Below are 23,001 nucleotides of genomic sequence, written 5' to 3'. Positions count from 1 at the left end.
TAGATATAGATTTTTATGGAGACTATATAAATGTTAACAATAAAAATTTTTGCTAGATTTATAAAAGTAATATTGTATAATAGTTAATAAAGTATTATTATAAGATATCATTAAAGATAAATGGGACAATAAATAATAAAACAGAAAACAAATAATTATATTATATGTATATATATATATATGTATAAATGTTTTAAACTATTATGATAACTTTAATTAAAAATAGTGAGATATATGATTCAAAGTATCCTAAATCAACTTTTATAACATTTACATAAATTTAAGTAACAAGAATTTTTAAATACGATTATTCAAAGTCGATCATCGATATTGCGATTATTCGATGCTTAAAATTGCGCGTACTTCAGGCGAAGTTATTCGCTTTATGTTCGTTATTCATTAATCGTTAATTTATTACAAATAAGATAATATGAAGTATGGAATAGAATTTATTTTATGTAATTCTTTCAGTAGATAAATCGTTATTCATTATTAAATTCATTATTAAAGTTCATTTGTATATTTTGATATTGTAATTTAGATTACAATATGAATGGTGTGATATACATGAATTTATTTGTATGTACATATACGTTGACGCATGTGTTTGTGTAGTGAGATAAATTAGGCTGAATGCAAAAAAATTGAAAATGTTTTCACGTTTTGACTGCGCAAATATGTGTTGCGCGTGCATGTGAAATTTTTAAGTAAATTTTTAAGAAAATGAACGCCCAGGCGCAAGAACATGGTCATGCTGTTGTTGTGTGGGAATGGGAAAATCGTCACGGACGTTGGAGACCTTATAGTCCTGCGGTGTCGCAACATCTTGAGAGAGCACATTGTAAAAAATTAACCCGGGTCTTCCTGAATGATGCAGATCCTAATTTGGATAGGTTTGAATTTAATATATGTAACCAAAGATTCCGATATACTTAAGTCCGCTTGAAAGCTTTCTTATTTTTCTACAAATATAAATAAAACATGTTTACGTCAAAGATTGTTTCAGGGAAAGTTATAAAAAAAAAAGTATAAAGCATAAAAGAAATATAATTTCATTTAGTTTTATATTTCAGGATATTGATAATTGATAATGGTAACATAAATAACTTAACATTATAATTATTCCTATGACTATTATTGAAACTGAAAAAGAACTAAATTAGAAACATTTTATACTTAAGTTTATATAATATTATAATTTTAGATATATATATAGTTTTGAATATCAATGTATACATATAATAAACTTTTATCTTTACTTATATACAGAAAAAAACATTTATTTATATACAAAAAAAATATATTTCTATTGCTTTAAATAGGTATTATATAAATTTAAAAACTAAAACACAATGTAGTGAGGATGGAAATGAAACGCATAATATTAGAAGAAAATTTTATCTTCCAAGTTCACCAGCTGGTAAAGGGGCTAAATGGGAGTGGGCTGGTGACACAGATGATTGGCATACATATGATATGGAAGTGCAATGCTTGATAGAAGAAGCATGGGCAAGAGTAAATAAGAACATTATGAAGAAAAATAAAGATTATAAATTAATCACAATTATAAAAATTTTATTTTTTATTTTAGGGTGATAAAACTATTGATGTGTCTAAGACTTATTTAGGTTTTCCTTATATCATAAATTTTTGTAATTTGACTCAAGTTCGTTGTTGCACTGGATATGTAAGATCGATACGACGTATTCAGCAAGCACCTTATCCTTTAGTCAAAGTTGCTTTAGAAGAATTACAAGCTATTTCTGAAATAAAAGCGACATCTGCAATTGTTAAAAATTTAACTACAAAAATCACACATAAAAAGTCATCTGCTGGAAATACAAAAAAGAACAATAAAAAGGTACGAAAGAGCATCTGTTACTAATATTATAAATATGATAATATAATATCATTATATGATGATAATTTTACATATATTATTAGAGCAAAAGTGGAGATACCGGTCCATCAAACATAGCTCGTGTTATTTTGAGTAATTTTAATATATTTAGTAATAAACATGGAGTAGAAAATAATAATTCAATTACAAGTATCGAATCTGGACAAAAAAGAAAAACTTGGGATAGTGCATTGGATGTAGATTCTAGTAGTACAAAAAGTGGACGAAGGCCAAGTGTTGATACAGTTTCTACATATTTGAGTCATGAAAATCCAATAGATTTATTGGACAGCAGTGTAGGAAGTGATGACGCTTTCAAAGATGCCATTTTGAGTAATTTATCATACTTCCTTTAATTTACTTTTATCCTTATCATACTTTCTCATAGTTTTATATAACACTACATGAATTTACTTTGTTCAGATGTAGATACTGAATCTGATGTTATTTCCCAATATGTGAAAGTAGTAGAAAGTGATAATTGCGACTCTTGTCCTGTCTGTCTGGGTACGCCAGAACCACTAACAGTAGAGTTAACTCGCTGTAAACATAGATTACATTTAGCATGTTTGAATGCAATGCTTAGTTGTCAACAACCTCCTATGTATATACAGTGCCCTGTCTGTCGTTTAATTTATGGTGAAAAAAGAGGAAATCAACCTCCTGGAACTATGAATTGGACAAGAATACTCCGAGCACTGCCTGGTTTCCCAAATACAAATACAATTCAGATAACCTATGAGTAAGTAGATTAGGAACTTCGTCCAGTAATTACAGATCACCCCAATATATTTGAGAAATAACTATTTCATTTAAATAAATGCTCAATTTCAGCATTCCATCAGGAATTCAAGGAAATGAACATCCCAATCCTGGTCAAGCTTATTACGCTGTAGGCTTTCCACGTATATGTTACCTTCCAGACAATAATTTAGGTCGTAGAGTTTTAAGATTGCTACAAATTGCATTTGAACGAAAACTTATATTTACAATCGGACGATCGATAACTACTGGAAGAGAAGATGTAGTAACATGGAATGAAATTCATCATAAGACTGAACTGGGACCATCAACAACTGGTCATGGTTACCCTGATAAAAGTTACCTTGAAAGAACATTAGCTGAACTAGCAGCTCAGGGCGTAACAGATGGGCAATCATCACCTACATTGTACCAGGAATTACAATGAAGTAACAACTTCTACTTAATACATTATATGAGATCAAATTTTACAAGTAATATTAAATATTCAGTAGACTTATAATTTAATATAATGCCGTAGATTCCGCACTGTGTGTTCAGTTAATGTCACTTTTTTTAAAGTAATCAAACGATGCAAAGGTAATAGTATTAAAAATTTATAACTTATCCAAAGCCAATTTTAGTTTCTTATGTGTAACATAATTGTGATGCACATACACTGCGCAACGCGACAGACAATTACGTTTTATTCATATTTTTAGTTTACTTGCTAGTTTATTTCTGTTTCATGTAATGATTCAGAAAAGTAGTAAATATTTATATATAAACATTAGTTTTCCTGTAATGTATTAGAGAAAAGAAATTATACGGATATATGAATATAAATCTCTATAAGAGATAAGTATATTAAAATACGAATATACGGTTCATATGTATTCTAAAATAAGAAAAATACATATATTTTATATGGAATTGAATTGTGTAAAATTATATATTTATAAAAATTTCGTGACCTTTATAATTATATATTCTTATAATTTACTGTTATTCAATTTTAAATTGCTATATGTTAACATTCTTCCAAAGAAACAGATCGTTTTGTATTTTTTTGAGTAGTATACGATAGGTGGCGCGACTTTCAATCCAATAAAATGGCCGAAAATTGATTTTTCTACGCGGACGTGAGTTCTATAAAATTTTTTACATTCAAACACGAATGAATGCCGTATATATTGGAAAACGATAATGTTTTAAAAAAAAAAAAAAAAAACGAAGATTACATTGTTACGGATCGTGATCAATTGAACATACCTATTACGACAGAATACTAAAACGTGAAGAACTTATATGTTATACTACCTGGCGCAAAGACGTCCGGTAATTTCTAATGTCTTTTTGAAATAAGAATTCGCGCCTAAATGAGTGCTAAAGGCCAATACAATTGCGTTTTGTGTGACTCAAAATTAGAATCCAAGGAAGCTTTGCAGGAGCATTTTAGGTACTAAAAGAAACTATTCTATTTGATATGTTCATAACCAAGCAAGCAATTTCATAAAAGAAGGATATTTTTATACGTACAACCTATTTTTCCATCCTATTCCAATGCACATTCCGAAATAAAAACATTATAATAAATAAAAATATTTTTAAATACGTTAATGATAATATTCAGCTATATTACCGATAGAGTAATAAGAGTTCGCGCTATTTTTCCAATTGCTTGCGTTTTCTTTTTTGCTTTCGGTATAAAGGTATTTTTATTATGATAATAATTATAATAATAACACAAGTTACAATGATGTAATTACAAATAATTATATGGAACATAGAATTAAACAAATTTTTACTAACTGTGATGGATTCTATTAGATTATTCATACATTTACTAAAAAGTAACATTTTTCGGGAGAAACATTGTATTTATATATATAATTTGCCCTTTGTGTAAATAAAATTTTAATTGGATTGATAGTAAATATTTGGAAAATGTTTTAAATAATTGTTACATTATTTAAAATTTAGTATAGTTATTACTTAATAATTAATAATGTAAGATGAATCAACAATATATTTTATATGAAAAATATATTTTATTTTGTTAATTATATTTTATATTCACTTCCGTTTTCATCATTTAGAGATTAAAATAATATTTAAGTTTAGAACAATTTTATTATAATAATATTTAAAGTTATATTTATTTTAAAATGATATATTTAATTTTAAATTTTGCATTTTCATTTTTGCAGATTTTAACAGTTTTAGGCCGAAAATTCATAAATATTTATTCATTTAAAAATTATCTTGTATTTTATGATCAAATAAATATATAAGCAAAATGTAATACATGGAATATTACTATATTCTATGTTTTATTCCAATAAATAGAAATTAAATATATTTCACACATTAGTTTATGATACATTTAATTTTCATATCATTTTGTTAGTTGTATTGCAAAACGAATGTTAGCAAGTTAGAAAATTAACAGAAACAGTATTATCAAAGAATGTGAAGCTCCTTAAATCTTTTTTTATTATAAAAAATGATTTATTAAGTATTTCAAATATTAGCTATATATTGGATTATATATTTTGTTTAACTATATTTTAGCTATTATGATTTTATTACTAACAATTGAAATTTTATATTCATAAGAGAAAGATTTTTTTTAATAGTGCATTATTATAAGATAAATTTATACATGCATGTAGAAGAGGAACAGAGATTGTTCAGTTTCTCTATATTCTAATATATAATTTTGATATAATATGTCAAATTTTGTTTTGTTCATAGATTTCCTAATAATTTATTACTAGAAAAAGAAGAAAACAAAATTAAAACAAGTTTTATTGAGTTTGTTATTGAAATGATGTTTTAAAAATAAAAAATTTAATTACATGTGAATATACTGTGTATATAGGAAACATGCCAACAAAGAAATAGATACTCGTGGTAAACCCGTCAAAAGAAGCAAAAACGCTGATACCCAATGTGATGTATGTGGTCAAGCATTTGATTCAATTAGTGCAACAATACGACATAGATTTAAAGTCCATCCTAATTCACCAACAAAATTTTATTGTCATTATTGTGGGATGCAATTTCCTCTAAAAGTATGTTTCTATTTCTACATAATATATGTTTCTTCTTTAATTTTATAAACTACTCATTTTTTATTAGACACACAGGGATAATCATCAAGCATCGCATGATTCATCTGAAAGTGAGAGAAAAGAACAACATAAGAAATGTGAAGAATGTGATGTATTGTTTTATAATGAAAAAGCTTTAGATTATCATTACCGTTCTATACATAAAAGGTTGTAAATCTTTTCTATAATATTTTTTATGATTTTTATTTTTAAATAATTTTAAATTATATCTAATAATTTAATTTATAGGATGGTACATTTATTTCAACCAATAGCAACACCACCTCCTAGCAATAAAATCAAAGTAAATTCAATGAATGATGCTCTCAGCGTGTATTACTGTCATTTGTGCGGTGCTGAATATATTATAAAATTCAATTTGCAACGACACTTGGAAAGAGCTCATACTCAAGTAAAACAATATAAATAAATATTAAATAAGCAAATTTTGTTACAGGTGCATTATGTTTAACATTTTACCTTTATAATTAATAGGAAGAAAGAGAAGCTGTTCCAGAAGATTTAATAAAATGTACAGTATGCGCTGCTCTATTTTGCAGTAAAAGAGCATATGAAACGCATAACAGTTATCATCAACCAGATGATCTATATGTAACATCAGAAGAACAAAGATTGCAAACTGTAACAAAAGTAGATCAAGATTTTGATATTAGGCGCGTCGAAGGAGTTGCTGACAAATATGTTCCAAAAACTAATACTACAAAAAGGCCTGCTAAAAATTGGCCAAAGGTATCAATTAAATTTATTTTTTCCTCAATTATATATATTGATTGAATTTACCAACACAATTAATGAAATTTATTATTTTATAGCCTAAGAGAACACAAGAGAATGTAGAAGTAGAACAAAAGGATTATTCTTCTTCAGATGATGAACCTGGTGCTACTAATGAATCCAGTGATTCAGAAAGTGATCTTCCATTAAAACAAAGGATTTGCAGCTAACGGAGGTCTCTTATTGTTTATAAAATACTTCTATATTTATATTTTTAAAATATTGGAAATATGTTAAAATGATCGTCATTGTAAAATTCTCATGCAGATTTTATTTTTTATTTTGACATAAACATAAAATGTAATTATAGATGATAATATCTATATTAATATTTTTTAGATTGATATATATACTTATTTTTTCATTTGTTTAATTTGCCCTTTTAGTATTATTTTGCTTTTCATGATATTAAATTAATAATTATAAATATATATATATTATCCGCATTTATGTAGAATGTGTTCATGTTACTATATGAAACATTGATTTGTATATATGTATGTAGTTTGTATATCTCCATAAATATTTGTATATAATTTTATGCATATACATATATATTATAACATATATAACATAGTTGATGGAATAAATAGGACAATAATATCAAAACCTACTTAAAAGAAATTGAAATATTATGAAATGATTATTATAAAATAGTATGGATAAATTTCTACTTAAATAATTGTTCTGACAAACTACATGTTTAAAAATTGTAAATAAGCAAAAAAATATTTAAAAATTTTAAATTAGGAAAAAATTTATTTTTAAATGCAAATATAGTGTTTTTTCAGATCATAATGTATTTACATAAAACGGTTTTAAATTATACAAAGAAAAAGCTTTTGCTTATTAACAATGATCTTTTCGTGTTTATTCAATGAAAAACATAAATACTTTAGTAGTTTAGTACTATAATGTGCTCGTCATTGCTCTTATTCAAGCCAGAAAGAAAATTTCCTCTCTGTTCAAGCATGTTCAAACTAGAATATCGTTAGGGAAAATTTAGTCGTATGAACTAGTAATTTTTAAGTAACACTATTGGTTATAGTTCCTTCCGTCAAATACGGAAAAGATGCAGTCGCCATTTTACATCGTCGATTTTTACGTCGTGTGTGTGCACTGCAGTTACTTTGCGAGTTGAATTCTTACTACGTGGGCGTAAAACGTTTAGTGGCATATTTTTATTAATTTTTAATTGGTAAAAGTTGATAAGAGAATATGGGACGCAAAAAGAAGAAGCAATCAAGACCCTGGTGTTGGTATCCTTTTTTAAAATATCCTTTATTAGAGGATACTTTACGTAACTATATTTTTAGATCATAAATCAAAATTACAATTACATTATTCTTATAATCGTATGAGTTTAAGTATTTTAACATTCTATTAATGTTTGTATCATATCTTATTGCTACATCTCAGTTTGAAATTCGAAAGTACCTAATTTATCGTAGAACATTTTTAACCCGCTCAGTAAAAGCCTGTGACGAGTTAAAGTGGCTGAATACGTAAGAAATCGATATTTCGTTAGTAACTATATTTGACTATATATTTTTTTCGTAATTGTGAAGGTATTTATATATACGAAATATGATAGATTGTTCAATCTCATATTAGTAAAGTATTTGTTGAGAAAAATCTCACAAATGCTCCTTCTGATATCTTATTTTGGGCGAGTTGCTATATTATTTAGTAAAGTAAAAGAAAAGATATATATCTTTAATTGTTATTATGAAATAATATTCAAGTATTTATTTTTATCTTTTAAGAGAATTTGAATAATAAAAGATTTAAAATTGGAAAATTATTTTTATATTATTTTGATTATGTTCATCCCATCAAATATAATAAAAAGAATTAATTTAAAAATCAAGATTTATATACATATATTTTATTATATATTCCTGTGTTATGTTTGATACGTTTCTGGAAGATTATATATATATATACACACACACACACACACACACACACACATATAATCTACATATAATATTACACACACATTAAAAAAGATATATATATATAAATATCTTTTTTAAATCATTGAAACAAAATTTGGACTTGAAGTAAACTATAATGAATTAACAGTGTTAATTATATTGTTCATTTTCTATATATCTTATATATATTTCTATGTTATATCTTGTTTAAAGAGAATTAACCTTTTAAGATGTTATTATAAAAGTACAAAAAAATTATTTCTTGATCTTCATTGAATTATTAAATTAAATTGAAGGATTATATGAGAAATAATAAAATTTATAGCTTCATAAATAACTCATATTTATTACATAATTCCATACAAATTAAATTATTGAAGAATTAAAAATATATCAGTCCAAATTTTTTTTCATTTTATTACTATGTATTAACATTAGCATTTAATTAATACTAATGTCAGACATGCACATATGTTTAAACACATGGCAAATTATATTATTTTTATTGTTATAAATCATTACATTTCTATCAATCTTATAGATAAGTTGAAAATGGTTGATATAAAAATACGCAATAGATATGTATTTTGAATACATCTATGTTAATTATCCAGATTATTGAGTGATATCTGTTTATTTTTATACTTTCATATTGTTCTTAACCAATTTATTAAGGTATTGTAATAGAGAATTTGAAGATGAAAAGATTCTTATACAACACCAGAAAGCAAAACATTTCAAATGCCACATATGTCATAAGAAGCTTTATACGGGACCAGGACTTAGTATACATTGTATGCAGGTAATGTTATTGGCTATATAATACATGAATACATTGTTATACAATTTAAAAATTTGAAGATACGTAGATACCAAAAGATTACAATATTGTCCCAATTTTTTAGGTACATAAAGAAGCGATAGACAAGGTACCTAATTCTTTGCCGAATCGAAGCAATATTGAAATAGAAATTTATGGTATGGAAGGCATACCACCAAACGATGCGAAAGAGCATGAAAGACAAAGAAATGGAGGTAGACCTGGCTCACCAAGTTCTGGCGAAGATGAACCAGTTCGAAAAAAAACAAAACCAGAAGGTTTATTAGGTTCTGCACCAGGAGCAATGCCTACAGGTTCCAACATGATGCCAGGTGTAATGCCAGGTATGGCAGCTCATCCTGGTATGCCACCAATGGGATCGTTCCCACCACCCATGCATCATATGATGGGACCTATGGGTCCTGTAGGTCCACCTTTTATGGGTCCTGGGTATGTATAACTTATTCTTTTAAAACCAGACAACGCGAAAGAAGAGTTAAATATCTGATATTAATTTAATACAAGTTAGGTAAATACAATCTAAAGTTTTTAAATTCATATGTCTATATATATATATATATATATATATATATATATATATATATATATATATATATATAATTCATATGTGTGTGTGTGTATATATATATATGTCGGAGATGTAGAGACATCGAGCCTTTCTTTTGGAAGATTTCTCAATACTTGGGCTCGGGGTGACATAACTGGTCGCCGAACGTAGCCACGGTCACGGGATGAACGAAATGTTTTACAAAGGAGGTTCCAGTGTTAAGGGATACGCTGTATAAACAATCAAGTCTTGATCAGGAGCAATGCTGGTTTATGTGGAACTGCCTAGTTACGGTGCTTGGGAATTTGTTGATATTCCCGATCGATATGTATTTGATATATGTAACTGTATCTGTCTTTTATTTTGCAACCTCCTTGGAGAGTTTACTGTCATCGTCTTGGAGTGAGTCTTAGAGAAACCCTGTGCCTGAGTGAACGTGTCAGTGTGCTATCAAAAATATATTAAAACGTACAGAAAGTTTCCCGTTGACCGTGGATTCGTTACAGAACCCAAGAATATTATTAAAAGCATTTGTTTACTTATTGTTTGTTATCTTAGTTAACCGTTAAACTAATTATTTATCAAACTTTGTAAAGAAATATAATTTTATGTAAATACAACCTTTATTGAACATCATGATGGCAAATGCTAACGAAGAATCGTCTCGCGCTCGAAATCCAAACGACAATTCGACATATATATATATATATATTTAATAGAAGAAATATGGAAATAATAGGATAAAGCGATAAATTTTTTCTTTTTTTTATAGTATGATGCCTGGAATGCCAGGTATGCCTCCAGGTATACAACCACCAGTATCTGGTGCATCCATACCACCAACACGACCATTATTTCCAAGTGCTGCAGCTGTTTCAACAACTGCGTCTACATCTGTGACTTCTCCTTTGGGTACAGATTTTAAACCAATTACGTCAGTGGCTGGTGGATCTATAGGACCTGTGAAGCCAACATTCCCTGCATATAGTAATACAGATAGTAGTACCACTACTAACAATAATATTGGTAGTGATCAAAAAGTAAATCTTATAGCCACTACTAGTGCTGCCATTAAAATCATTCATCCGCCAGAAGATCTCAGCTTAGTATGTTGACTATTTTTATTACTTATATGCTAATAGTAAATATAGAAAGTGAAAACAAAAGTTATATGTTATAGGAGGAAATTAGAGCAAGACTTCCAAAATACCAGCGGCGACAAACGCAAGAAACTCGAACTGTGCAAACTGCTGATGCCAATCAGCAAGCTGCTGTATTACAACAGCAGCAGCAGCAACAACAACAGCAGCAACAGCAACAACAAGCTGCTGTTGCTAATGCAGCTGCTGCATTTCAGGATCAGCAACAGCGACAACAAGCGGCATTAAATGCACTTCAGCAGCAACAGCAGAGATTTCAGCGACCTCCACAAGCAGTAATGGTTCCTGCATCTGCAGCAATGCCTGTTAGTTCCGTTGCACTGATGGCACCGCTTATGCGGCCCACTATGACCCTAGCTGCACCTGCTCTGATTCATGGAGGTAACATGATGCGACCGCCCCCCATGGGCCTACCACCAGGTAAGTCTCTATAATTTTAAATATTCATCTCTATTTCAACGAGAGCACCTCATCAATATTCATTAATCTACGTAAATATTATCAAATTTGTACCAAATTATTTTTATGTGTCCTTTCCAGTATCATATTTAGAATTATTGGAGACGTATTGAGTAATTGTCCAATGCAATTTTATTGCACTACATTAAGTGAAGTTAAGATAAAAAATTATTTTTTTTCCATAATAATTTTTAACATAAATTAATATTTCTTCAACACTTTGATATTTACTTCTTTCAAAAATGGTGTGGAACCATATTTAAAGTATTTGAGGTAAAACATATTAATGTGTAAATATCTATGTATAGATGCAATAGGATTAACATATCAAGAGTATCTAATGTATTGCATATACATCTTATGGAATACATATATATATATACAATATATATTCTTAGCCACAAATATATAGCAGATTTTACTAAACAGCTTAAGCCAATAACTTTCTTGTTTGTGCTATAAAATGATCATATTAGCACTAATATAGGAAACACTAAATGTTTTTTAATTAATGGTATAAGACAATAAATTTTCATTCAGACAATAAATTTGCCCAAAAGCTGGAGGTTGCATTTAGTAGACATATAGATAGATCATTAAGACAAAATGTTTTCCTCTGACATGCAGTATAGTATACCTTTGCACATCATCCATTACTATGCAGCCCTTACCCTCTGTTCCCAACAAAAAATTAAACTTGGCCGACGGTTAAGAATGTGTTATAGATGAATGAGAGTCACAGAAGACAAAAAATAGTGTTGGGGAAGGGGGTCAATTTTTATCAGGTATACAAAAAATACATTAAACACAAGAACATTAAAGGAAAAAGGAGGAGAAATTAAATATGATCGTTCTGATATTAGCATGTTTAGAATTCATCCGTATGCCAAAATCAACGACAGCGTGTCTTGTACGTTTATGTTTTAACGGTGCGTTTGCAGGGCGCCCAGTCACTCCTTGGTGAGTGTTGAACGAACCCAGTCTGGTTACTAAAATCGTGTATTATACAAACGCAACAAGGTTGGTCCTTAGCAATTAGCATGCAGTGAACTGGCATATTTATCTATTTATTTATCTGTGTATACATATATATATGTATACACACACAGATATATATAATATATATGATATATACTCATATTCACATATATATAATATATATGTATTATCTATTTCTCTTTATATATATCTATATATACATCATTATATTTTTTATTATTCTTATTAATTAATATTATTATTGTTATTATTATTGTCATCATTGTCACATTAATATATCTATATATATATTTCTGTATATTTATATTATTGTCACTGGGCAGGTGGGTCGAGCGGCCAACGATATTGCATCTGTTCTGATTCCTTCAACGCCGGACAACAACACTTTAATTTTGGACACACGACTATTTGGACGTGAAATGCCTCTTCTTGAAACTAGTGTACTCGGTATCAGAAGTACGATCACACTAGATTTATGGTTAAAAGCAGGCACATGTGTATATAATATATATACATATACATATGCCTGTTTTTCAACTATGATAGAGAACTACGCGTTATATACATATATACATATATATTCATCGATCGGTAAAAGCAATGTGAAATTAATTCGATTTTCGGCCGCTCGGCTGGTTCATCGTACACACAATCTTTTTTCTTTTCTGTTCCACTAGCCTCATTATTCACTATCTCGACTTAACCATGTTCTTCTTAGGACTCACTTGCCATTATCTCGCCAACCGTGTTTTATCATCCTACCTTCTCATGTTTATATATGAAATCCTGGTGTTGTGATATAGTAGTGAAAAAAACGCTTTTTGGGCACGGTACTGACAGTCGTTCGAAGTTGTCATACTAAATAAAAGATAAGGAAAACAAGAAAGGGGGAAAAAGCAGAAAAAACAAAAAGCTGATGCATAATTTCGATGATAACTATTCCTTCTTTCCTTCTTTATATTTCTTCAAGGGCTTCAAAGTTTTTTAGTTTCAGATTAAAAGTAAAATATGAATTGCTACTTCTATGATTCTATATTATTTATTATTTATTATTATATCAGCATTGTTGATATCAACAAATTTGTTCTTCTACATCGTTTTTCACAAAAACTTCTCATACCTTTTTAAACAAATTTTTTAAATGAAATATATATGAAGTATATTACAACAAAAAAGACGAAGGAAGGGATCATTTGTTATTGTCACTATTTTTGTTGTTGTTGCGTGTATTATAATAGAAAAGAGACGCAACAAGAACGAACGTAATGTATCTCCCTCACACCATAGCCTACCTTTTGTGTCACACAGATGATCTTAGATATTTCAAGTCAAGTTACAGTAAGTAAATAATTTCACGTTATCCAATATATACAAAAGTATAACTCGTATATAAATCCAAATGCAGCTGTTTCTTATACGTATATTAAATGATAGACGATGATGAGACAGTCTAATTTAACATTGACGAAGAAGGGGATTACAATTTTTTCGGAGTTATATCACGTAAGAGTGAATACTATTGATTAGTATGAAATTATAAGCAAAACAAATTTTTGAAAAATAGGAATTTGAATTTGAATAATACAAAAAGACCTATTATGTACAGGGTGTCTACGAAATACACAAAAAAATGTAAGAACGTTTTTTATTGTTCCTTTTTCGTAGATTATGATGTATATAGTAAATTTTTCGTTTAAAGTTTTCAAGGTTATTTGGAGCTCGTTTTGCATCTTTTAAATGGACCGCCATATGTTATATGATAAAAAAGCAAAAGGTCAAAATTCAAAACGCCCTCATGTGGTTTTGAATCAATGCAAAGTCACAATAGAGATGATACCGTAGAAACGAACAAGTTTTACTTTTTATTTACTTTGTTTCTGCGCAAGAATAACTATTTCTTGTAACATATTTGCACACGCACCCGTAATTCGACTCTTCATATTTTTCATGTATCCTCAATATATCCTCACAAAAAAATCTAAGGTATTAAGTCCGGGTCATCTCGCAGGCCAATTATTGTGTTCCACTACATCCAGTCCACAGCTTGGAAACTTGTGTAAGCTAGATTCATAATTTTAAAGCGATGCAAATGTTGTCACAACAGATTGGAAATTATTGTAAAAATTTTTGGACCAGTTTGTAGTTACTTTCGCTTAAAGTAAATGATTTTCCACGTGTCAGAATAAATGTATCCAACATAAATAGTTGCTTTTCGTTTTCAAACATAATACTGCTGTGTTTAGTAGTTAATGTGCTAATTTTGAACGTACAATGCAAACAAAGGGAGTAAAAGATAAAAAAAATCTCTATCCTTGTCTGTTCAAACATTTTCTCTATTACGACCTTACATTCATTCAACATCATTTGAAAGTAGCGTTTTGAATTCGTTGTGTTTTACTCTTTTAACATATGAAAATAGAAGTATGACATCCCATTTTAAAAATGCAAAATGTCCTTCAAATAATTTTGGAAATTTCAAACGAAAACTTGTTTATTTAAATCGTCATAATCCATGTGAAAAACAATACAAAAAATTTACATCTTTTCATGTCATCTACCGTTTGGCTGTTATTTCAAATGGCAGAGATTTGTAGTCACCCTATATATATAAAATATAAAACATGCATTCACATTATTACAATTCTTTGAAATTAATAAAAATCATACATAAAATTACTGTAGAAAAGAAAAATTATCGTTTAATATCTATTTTATCATCCTGTATTTATTCGTAGATGCTTTTTTATCATATCTAGTGCTTTGAAAGTTCGGCTGGCAGCCGAGCGATTCGCTTAAATTATGAAAACTAATCGTCAAGTGAAACTTCTCGTTTATGGTGTGAGGTTTTACGCGGCATCACTTTTAGGATTTTGTTATGACTTGTATTGCATATGCGGCACATTGCATGCTGAGCTCGATTCCTTATATAGTTTGATCATTTGCATTGATAAAATGTTAGATAGACGTAGGTGTGCTGCAAATAATGAACCCTTCTGGGTATACAATGTAGTCCTAGAAAACTTGAGACTATATGATTTAATCATTTTGCAAAAGAGTACGTATCGGACAAATACAAGTTAATTCAGAGACAATACCACTTGGTATTTTGAACTCTCTTTCTTTTGGTTTACCTTGGGTTCTATTTTAAGAACTTGTCTAACAATTTAATCTAAATTTGAATTTATCGTCGAAATCTTTTGATTTATTAAGAAATTTGTTTGCGAATGTTGTTCGAGGAAGTGCTATCGACCGGCTGTCAGACAACTTTCCGTCCAGAAGGATAACAATTCTTTTAGATTAATTCAAAATGCATTGAAAGAAATAAGATTAGAACGTATCGTAATTAATATATATATATATATAATTTTTATTGAAAAAAGATAACGTTAATAAATCGATAGTTAAATTTGAAAGTATCCTTTACAAATTTCGTAACTATCTTGCGAGATATACTTTTCTACCGAATGACGAGGCGTGATCTCTAAAGAGAAATCCTAGAAATAAATATACAATTTTGACCGAATTTGAGAAAGAAGATGGAATATAAAGAGAGGAGAAGAATGTGTGCGTTCGTAACATACGCGCATGCGCGTGCGCTTACGCATAGATACACAGACACACATGTAATTTCATTTTATTTATGTTTGACGAGTATTCTCCCGACGTAAGTATCATAAGAAGATTTTTACAGATTGTTGAAAACCTGTGATATAAGAGATGTAAAAAAAAGGAATGGCAGAGAGAAATGATAGAATTATCAGGGATATATGAAATTGACGGTGAAATTGTCGTTTACAGGGATGATCGGAGCTTTGCCGCCAGGAGCGATGCATCCGGCATTCGCAGCTCCAATGGGGTTTCCTGGTGCACCAATGTTAGCTCCGATGATGCATCCACGCTTCAGATGATCACCTCCTATGGACGGGCCCACTCCGCCATTGCACTTCGTGCTCTGGGCCCGCCCCTAAATTTTATTAGGGTCCGGACCTGACTGAGAAGAAGAGACAAGCACGCGTAAAACACGTTAGCTCACGTGGGCACACTTCGTTGATCGGCCGCGGCTGCACTTGACGCATCCCCTCCTACGAAGTTTACACGAAGTTAGCAAAATCTTTGTTTTTTTTTCTAATATCATTATAAACCACATCACGTCAGTGCCTGAGAGGGTTTACCAGGTGCAGTGGAAACGGTCAGTCGTTCCTTTTCCAGACTTTCTCTGCCAGTAAAAAGTTATCGAATAACAAATCTTTTTAACTTTTATACATGGTGTGTGGTCGTGCGCGTGATATCTGCACAACGTCGTAACTTCTTCCCGAAGGAGTTTAAAATCTCAGGTGAGCAACGACATCTACTCTTTTTTTCTATTATAAAAATAATTTTGTTGTTTGTCTAGAAGGCATCAAATGTTTGATCCTTCGGATTACCCTTTTTATGGATACTTGTTGTTACATTATCTGAGTACCTGGTATTGAAATTGTAGTTATTGAAAAGGATGGGGTGATATAATGTTGTTAATGGCTGTATGAGCACGAAAGCTTCTGCGTAGAAAACTCGTACGCTACTAATACAGAAACTTTATCGTTGCAAAGTCACGTATGAGGAATTTTACGTTGCTCATCGCGATCGCGATACGCGATTGTGAAATCAGTTCTGGAAGGTGTGTAGGCTTTCAGCTGATTCGTCTAAGTAGAACGAACTTCTATAAGAATTTTGGCAGTTTCTTTTATTTTACGGTAGACCGTTTCCACGCGCTGTTTCTCAGCCTCTGCACCAGTGTTCTCTTGGAGAGACGCGATCGCGGAAAGGTGGCGTTTCACACTGCAGCTGAGAAAAGGGGGGAGACAGAGAAAAAGTGAGAGAGTGCGCGCGTGTGTGTGTATGCGTGCGAGGGAGAGAGAGAGAGAAAGAGAGAGAGAGAGAGAGAGAGAGAGAGAGAGAGAGAGAGAGAAAGAAAGAAAGAGGGAGAGAGATTGCTTGACTCAAATATTTCAATCCATCATATATATTTTTTTTTTTTTTTTTACCAAAATCCAATTTTATCCGTTTTACTAAGTGTGTATTATGTACATATATGTACATAGCAACACACACACACACACACACACACTAACCGTGTGCAGCTCTTGATTTCTATATGCTTTGTAACACATCAAAATCGTCTGATTTGATTTCCGTGTTTCAAGAATATTAGAAGATACAAGCCGCAGTGTGAATATTCTGTCGCCTCAGGTTAGTTTATCACAACTTTTATTTTGTTAACGCCCCAGATCGAATCGATTTACTTTTTCGATATATGTTCATTCATATATTCTTTGTTTACATTTTTTTATGATGTCTTTATTCGTTCCTTTCGTGTTCTGTTTACTTGTAATAGTGAATTTTCATAAGATATTTTATTTTCACGAGAAGGATATGGAGATTTTCGTAATATTTGGCAACATATGGATATATGTGCGTATGTCACTGTATCATCTAGCTTGCATATTTTAAATATTTCCATCGTTATTAACTGCATAAAAAATACTTTATATACTAGATTGACCAAGATGAGGGAGCAACTATAACTATAAAATTTTGTTTAAAATCTTTTCCTCGAGATTTCAAAGAATTATTAGTATCTTTTCAAAACACTGCTATATCTTTTTACTTGTATATTTGTAAAGGTAATGAAAAGATACAAGTTGATTTAGATACTGAATAATAACGGAAGAATAACATTTTAAGATCAGTTGCATTTCTATTGTAATATTTAAATAAAAATAATAACTTAAGAAAATAATTTATTTCTAATATGAAAAAGTACATAAAACTAATAGTTGTTTTAAGTATCTGTACTTTGATATTTTAAAATAGCAAAAAGCAAAAATTTATTCAAATATAATTAAATAATATAATAATATAAATATAAATTAAATAATTTATAATTAAATTAATTTTATTTATAAATTAAAATTTATTAAAATATTTATTTGTTTCAAAATAATATGCAATCCAGAAATTAATAGTTGAAATCTTGGGAGATTGGGTTTAAACAAAGTTTGTTGCAATATTTGTTCGTGCAAACCAGAAATTTGAATTGTTTTCTCACAGAATCAGCAAAGACAGAAGCAAATATTTTAAGAATTAACGCGGTTAACTTTTTATATTTTTATGTATAGATATCTATCTCTACACATTTTTATACATTTTTGAACAAAATTCAATCATCTTTTATGATTTTATTTTTGATTTATTAAATCATTTCTTATACCTAACGAGTTATTTTCTCTCATCTTTTTGTAAAAGTTGTTACAACAGTAGAAATTAAAATTAAAATGAATTCTTGTTTACATACTCTAACGTTGATTAAACAAATAATTTTATCTTGTTGTTTAAATAATGTGTACTTCTATCTGGAAACTTTAGATAAATTCATTTGTTGTCATCTTTTACAAAAATGACGTATAATTTAATATTTTATTACTTAAATTTTCTTCCTTTCAAGAAGCGAAAAATATGATAAAATGAAATTATATATTTCGAATCCGTGGTAATAAATCAATTTTTTTTTTCCGGTTTATATTTCATTATTTCATTTGTTAACATATATAGAAACAGTATACTGTTTTTATATTACAGAAAATATTTTTGATTCATCTTTATAAAGACATGCGTAAATTTTTTACTGAAATAAAGTTCGACGATTTGATGATATTACTTTTAAATTGTGCCGTTATAGAAAACCGAAATTGATTTTATGAATTGAATTACGAGATGATCGAAGAAACAGTAATGAGATATTATTACATTGTGACATTTGCATGTTGAGAAGAAAACGAAATGATAAAAAGTTGATCGTTATTCAGATGTAAAATATTTGCTTCTGTCGTTTTGGTTTCATTTAGAATAGAATTACAAGTGACTGGTTAACATATTCATGACGTAACTTGTAATTAGCAAGTAATATTACGGGATGATTATCTCTCGAAGTTTGTGCAATTTAAATTATGATAATGTTTAAATTATGATTGTAATTTGTTGGCCCCGACAAGAAGTAGAAGTGATCGATTCGATCTGTGAAGCCCTCTTCCTTTGCAAGGAACGTGTTGGCAACACATGAGTGAGTGGTAAGTACGGAGGGTGCTCAGGAAAACCGATATCAGCTCTCTCTACACTCGACTCACACCGGTTTTTCTTTACTTTACCCTAGGCCAAATTACCGATGTTCCGATCGTCGAGTATTTATAGTTGTTTCGACATTGTTATTTATACATATGTGTATAGAAACATTGTGTAGAAACATTCGTTTCAGTGATTCAGCAGGTATAAATGTTAGTAATCAAACATATTAGTGTTGAGTTTCGTTCTAAACAACAAACTCTCTACGATCGGATAAGACTCGATTCATCGGAAAAATTCCTATTTTCTCTCTTTGTCTCTTCCACATTATTATTACTATTATTATTATTATTATTATTATTTCTTTATTTTCTCTTTTATCATTTTATTATTTCTTCAGGGTGTCTATTGATAGGAAAACGAAACCATCTTTATGCAAAACCATTGTAGATATATTTAAGTTCGTATATTACAATCTTAATAACGATAACTTGCGATAAATTATGAGACGAGAAAAAGGAAAAATATGTTATTTGTGGAATTAGATAGTATCGTAGGTTGGCGGTGATTGGATCTTTATTTACGAAGATTTTAATCGCCACAGCTTGAACTTTTTATACGTTTCATGCTTTCAGAGAAACGGAAATCGGGCACGTAAACGTATTACGAAAGTGTGGCGAAGACGGTGCAAGAGGAGGCTGCAAACTAAAGCCATGGGGGAGATATTTTCTCCTTACTGTATGTTGACGATAATAGAGATTATGAATTATTGTACAAAGTTAATTGTAATTCAGTTGGTTTGACTGTGAAAATACGAATTCGTCTAAATCACTTTTTTCACTTCCTAAAGGTTCATCACCTCAGTAGGCACCCTGTTTGTCTATTCTTTCTCTCGACTTCTATCATTACTTCGAGAAAAATTATGAAACAGCATACCGCGCCGTACAACACGTGTACGTACCTAAAACAACTACGCATCGTTATGAATATACTTCATTTTCAGGGGTTGTCTTTCCGAATCGTGTCTTTCCGCTCTGCTGTCGTTTCATCGGAATCAGAGGTGATCTACCGTGTCTACTTTTAACAGGCCGATAGAATTCAGTGCTGCGGAAACACTCCCAGCCTCGAAAATCGCTTCTCGTCTCTCGAGGCTGTTCAACTACGGCCAGACATTGTTTCTTTCATTTCGTTTTGATTGTGAGATTCGGCAGGACAATCTGACGACAGAATTGGACATGTAGAAGTTCTGTTATTTATTGAGTGTCACATTATCAACTTGTTCCGAATAAAGACGTTCTGTGGAAAGTTCGAAAGATTGGGTATAGTCTGTCATTCTGGGAACTATTTCCTTTCAACATATTTCTCTTTCCGCTAGAACGAAAATATACTTAATACGTGTATCGTATGTGTAACTGATTCTAATACATGCACGCGTATATTATTTCTTATTGTTGTTTTTTTATTACTATCTTATTACGTACATGTACATAGACGAAACGGTTCAATCTATGTATGTATTTCACTTCATTTATATTTTCCTCTTATTGTACAATACCAGTTCTAGGTAAAAAGATAAAAATGATAGAAGAGGTACATTGATAAATTTTGTCCCAGAATGGCGGGCGATAGCCACATATTGTTTCAACCAATCACAGCTCTGACCGCTGTTGGACCTTATCGGTCCCTTGCCTGAAGGCAGGCGATTGTTTGGACCTACCGTCCTAAAGTCGAGGTACTTGTTTTATTCCCAATTATATTAATTAGAATTTTGAAATATTTTTCTATGTGTTATTCAATATTTTGTCGTTGAATCGATAGTTAATCCTTTATACGTTACGTCGATCATATTTTTTTAAACGACCACTTGTTCGAAAGTAAAGTTTAGTTTGCAAAACGCAATTGGTAAATTAGAGATAAAATAGATTGGGAACTATCATAACCTTGGCTGCGTGGACGCGTGGCTGGACCGAGAAACAATATCAATTGTAATCGATAATGAGTCGTGGGTAAATCGTGTTAACTGACTCGATCGTTCGAAATGTTGGAACGAGAAAATTCTTCCGAAGTTTTTTGCGAATAAAACAACTTTTCCGTTCCTGACCTTTATTTTGTTTTATTGTTATTATTGTCGTTGTTGTTGTTATTATTATTGTTATTATTATTATTATTATTATTATTATTATCATCATCATCATCACTACCAATCACCATTACTATTATTATTATTATTTCAAATTTATTATTTTCGTCAAGTAGCCTTCAGAATTTTGTCAGTCGCCAATCGCCAAACACTTGTAACGTAATAATTTACTCTGGAACGTTTCAAATGCTGCTCAAAGCGGTATAAGAGTCGGTGCCTTTCTTTTTTTCTCGTTCAACAATTCGATCGTTCGTAGAATGCTTAGCTGGCTCTGTGTGTATATCGATACACCTGTATCTTACGTTGCGCAAGAATCCTTCATCATCCTGTTCCTTTTTACGCTAATAATGTCTTTCCACTTGGTGACAGCGGATGCACGATTCGCTCGTGGGGATCGCTTTGCTCGAAGAACCGGTAACACGGTGGCTCTTTGTCATTCTAATATCTTTATAGAGCGGCTCGAAGCACCGGAAATTAAGTGCTACCTTTAAAACGATATTAGAATTACCGACCTTCCACTTCACCATAATATAATTTCCTTATATTTTCTGTGTGTATCTATCGTTTCTAGATTTTGTCTCTTCATTAAGTAGTTTATTGTATGCGGATTTGATGGTCGAGTGACAGTGTATAAGTCTTTTTTACACGATACGAAATTCAGTTGAACCGCAATTTATAGAAAATTAGGTTAAATCTGCGATTCAGTTGATTATTATTTGAATCTATTTGTACTTGTTTACTTTGAAATTTGTTTATCACTATACGATTTGTACGATGCAAATATCGAAATCGAATTTTAGGTTGCACTTTATTCCTGCACGGACCGCTTACAGAAATTAGCAGTAGTTTCTACTCTTCTACAGCCTTGTTGTTTTCAGCTGACTGCGCCTGAGTAGAATGGACAATTGTTGTCAAAGGACTATAGAGAGCAATAGGTGATACGTACACCTGTATCTCGTTGAAATAATTAATAAATAATAATTGTTTGATAACATAATGATTGCGCGGTATCACGAATGAGATCATCGTACTTTTCGTTACTCTTCAAAAAGTTTCCACAAATTTGCTAAATTGCTTTTAGGCCGGTTTCACAGAGAGATACGTGTATCGTGATATATCATGTATAGCGATGTTTTGTCTGCCGCTCTCGTACGAAAAGTATCGTTGCCAAGATACACGAAATGAGTATCGCGATATTGCATCTCAGGAGAATCGTCGTGTGAACGTTTCCATCGGTGTACATGTATGTTTATATGTATGTATCG

The 23,001-nt window shown here is 30.4% G+C and overlaps 3 protein-coding genes across 7 annotated transcripts; all 3 read left to right on the top strand.

Moving 5' to 3' along the window:
* The first annotated feature begins 367 nt into the window (after positions 1 to 367).
* Positions 368 to 3,574, top strand: LOC100646984 (protein deltex). Of its 2 annotated transcripts, XM_048408512.1 has the most exons (7): positions 368 to 893; positions 1,323 to 1,515; positions 1,592 to 1,861; positions 1,945 to 2,233; positions 2,324 to 2,642; positions 2,735 to 3,090; positions 3,183 to 3,574. In XM_048408512.1, the coding sequence occupies exons 1-6, from the start codon at positions 724 to 726 to the stop codon at positions 3,087 to 3,089; spliced, it is 1,596 nt and encodes a 531-aa protein (XP_048264469.1). In that variant the 5' UTR covers positions 368 to 723; the 3' UTR covers position 3,090; positions 3,183 to 3,574. The 2 variants fall into 2 exon arrangements, with proteins under 2 accessions (XP_048264469.1, XP_003397473.1); XM_003397425.4 differs by having other exon boundaries at positions 2,735 to 3,574.
* A 142-nt stretch (positions 3,575 to 3,716) lies between these two features.
* LOC100647104 (zinc finger protein 549) lies at positions 3,717 to 6,808 on the top strand. Its single transcript, XM_003397426.4, has 6 exons — positions 3,717 to 4,100; positions 5,526 to 5,718; positions 5,786 to 5,925; positions 6,007 to 6,169; positions 6,253 to 6,507; positions 6,591 to 6,808. The coding sequence occupies exons 1-6, from the start codon at positions 4,021 to 4,023 to the stop codon at positions 6,720 to 6,722; spliced, it is 963 nt and encodes a 320-aa protein (XP_003397474.1). The 5' UTR covers positions 3,717 to 4,020; the 3' UTR covers positions 6,723 to 6,808.
* Positions 6,809 to 7,602: 794 nt separating this feature from the next.
* LOC100645378 (BUB3-interacting and GLEBS motif-containing protein ZNF207) lies at positions 7,603 to 22,728 on the top strand. 4 transcript variants are annotated; one of them, XR_007225091.1, is made up of 7 exons: positions 7,604 to 7,811; positions 9,168 to 9,294; positions 9,398 to 9,762; positions 10,653 to 10,986; positions 11,061 to 11,460; positions 12,441 to 12,519; positions 12,822 to 22,728. XR_007225091.1 is itself a non-coding variant. In XM_048408514.1 (6 exons), the coding sequence occupies exons 1-6, from the start codon at positions 7,771 to 7,773 to the stop codon at positions 12,914 to 12,916; spliced, it is 1,362 nt and encodes a 453-aa protein (XP_048264471.1). In that variant the 5' UTR covers positions 7,603 to 7,770; the 3' UTR covers positions 12,917 to 22,728. The 4 variants fall into 4 exon arrangements, 2 of the variants coding, with proteins under 2 accessions (XP_048264471.1, XP_048264470.1); XR_007225092.1 differs by having other exon boundaries at positions 16,297 to 16,418; XM_048408514.1 differs by lacking the exon at positions 12,441 to 12,519 and having other exon boundaries at positions 7,603 to 7,811.
* Positions 22,729 to 23,001: the final 273 nt, after the last annotated feature.

This window comes from Bombus terrestris, chromosome 9 (assembly GCF_910591885.1).
Source record: "Bombus terrestris chromosome 9, iyBomTerr1.2, whole genome shotgun sequence".
NCBI lineage: Eukaryota > Metazoa > Arthropoda > Insecta > Hymenoptera > Apidae > Bombus > Bombus terrestris.
This window is presented reverse-complemented; position numbering and strand designations above follow the sequence as displayed.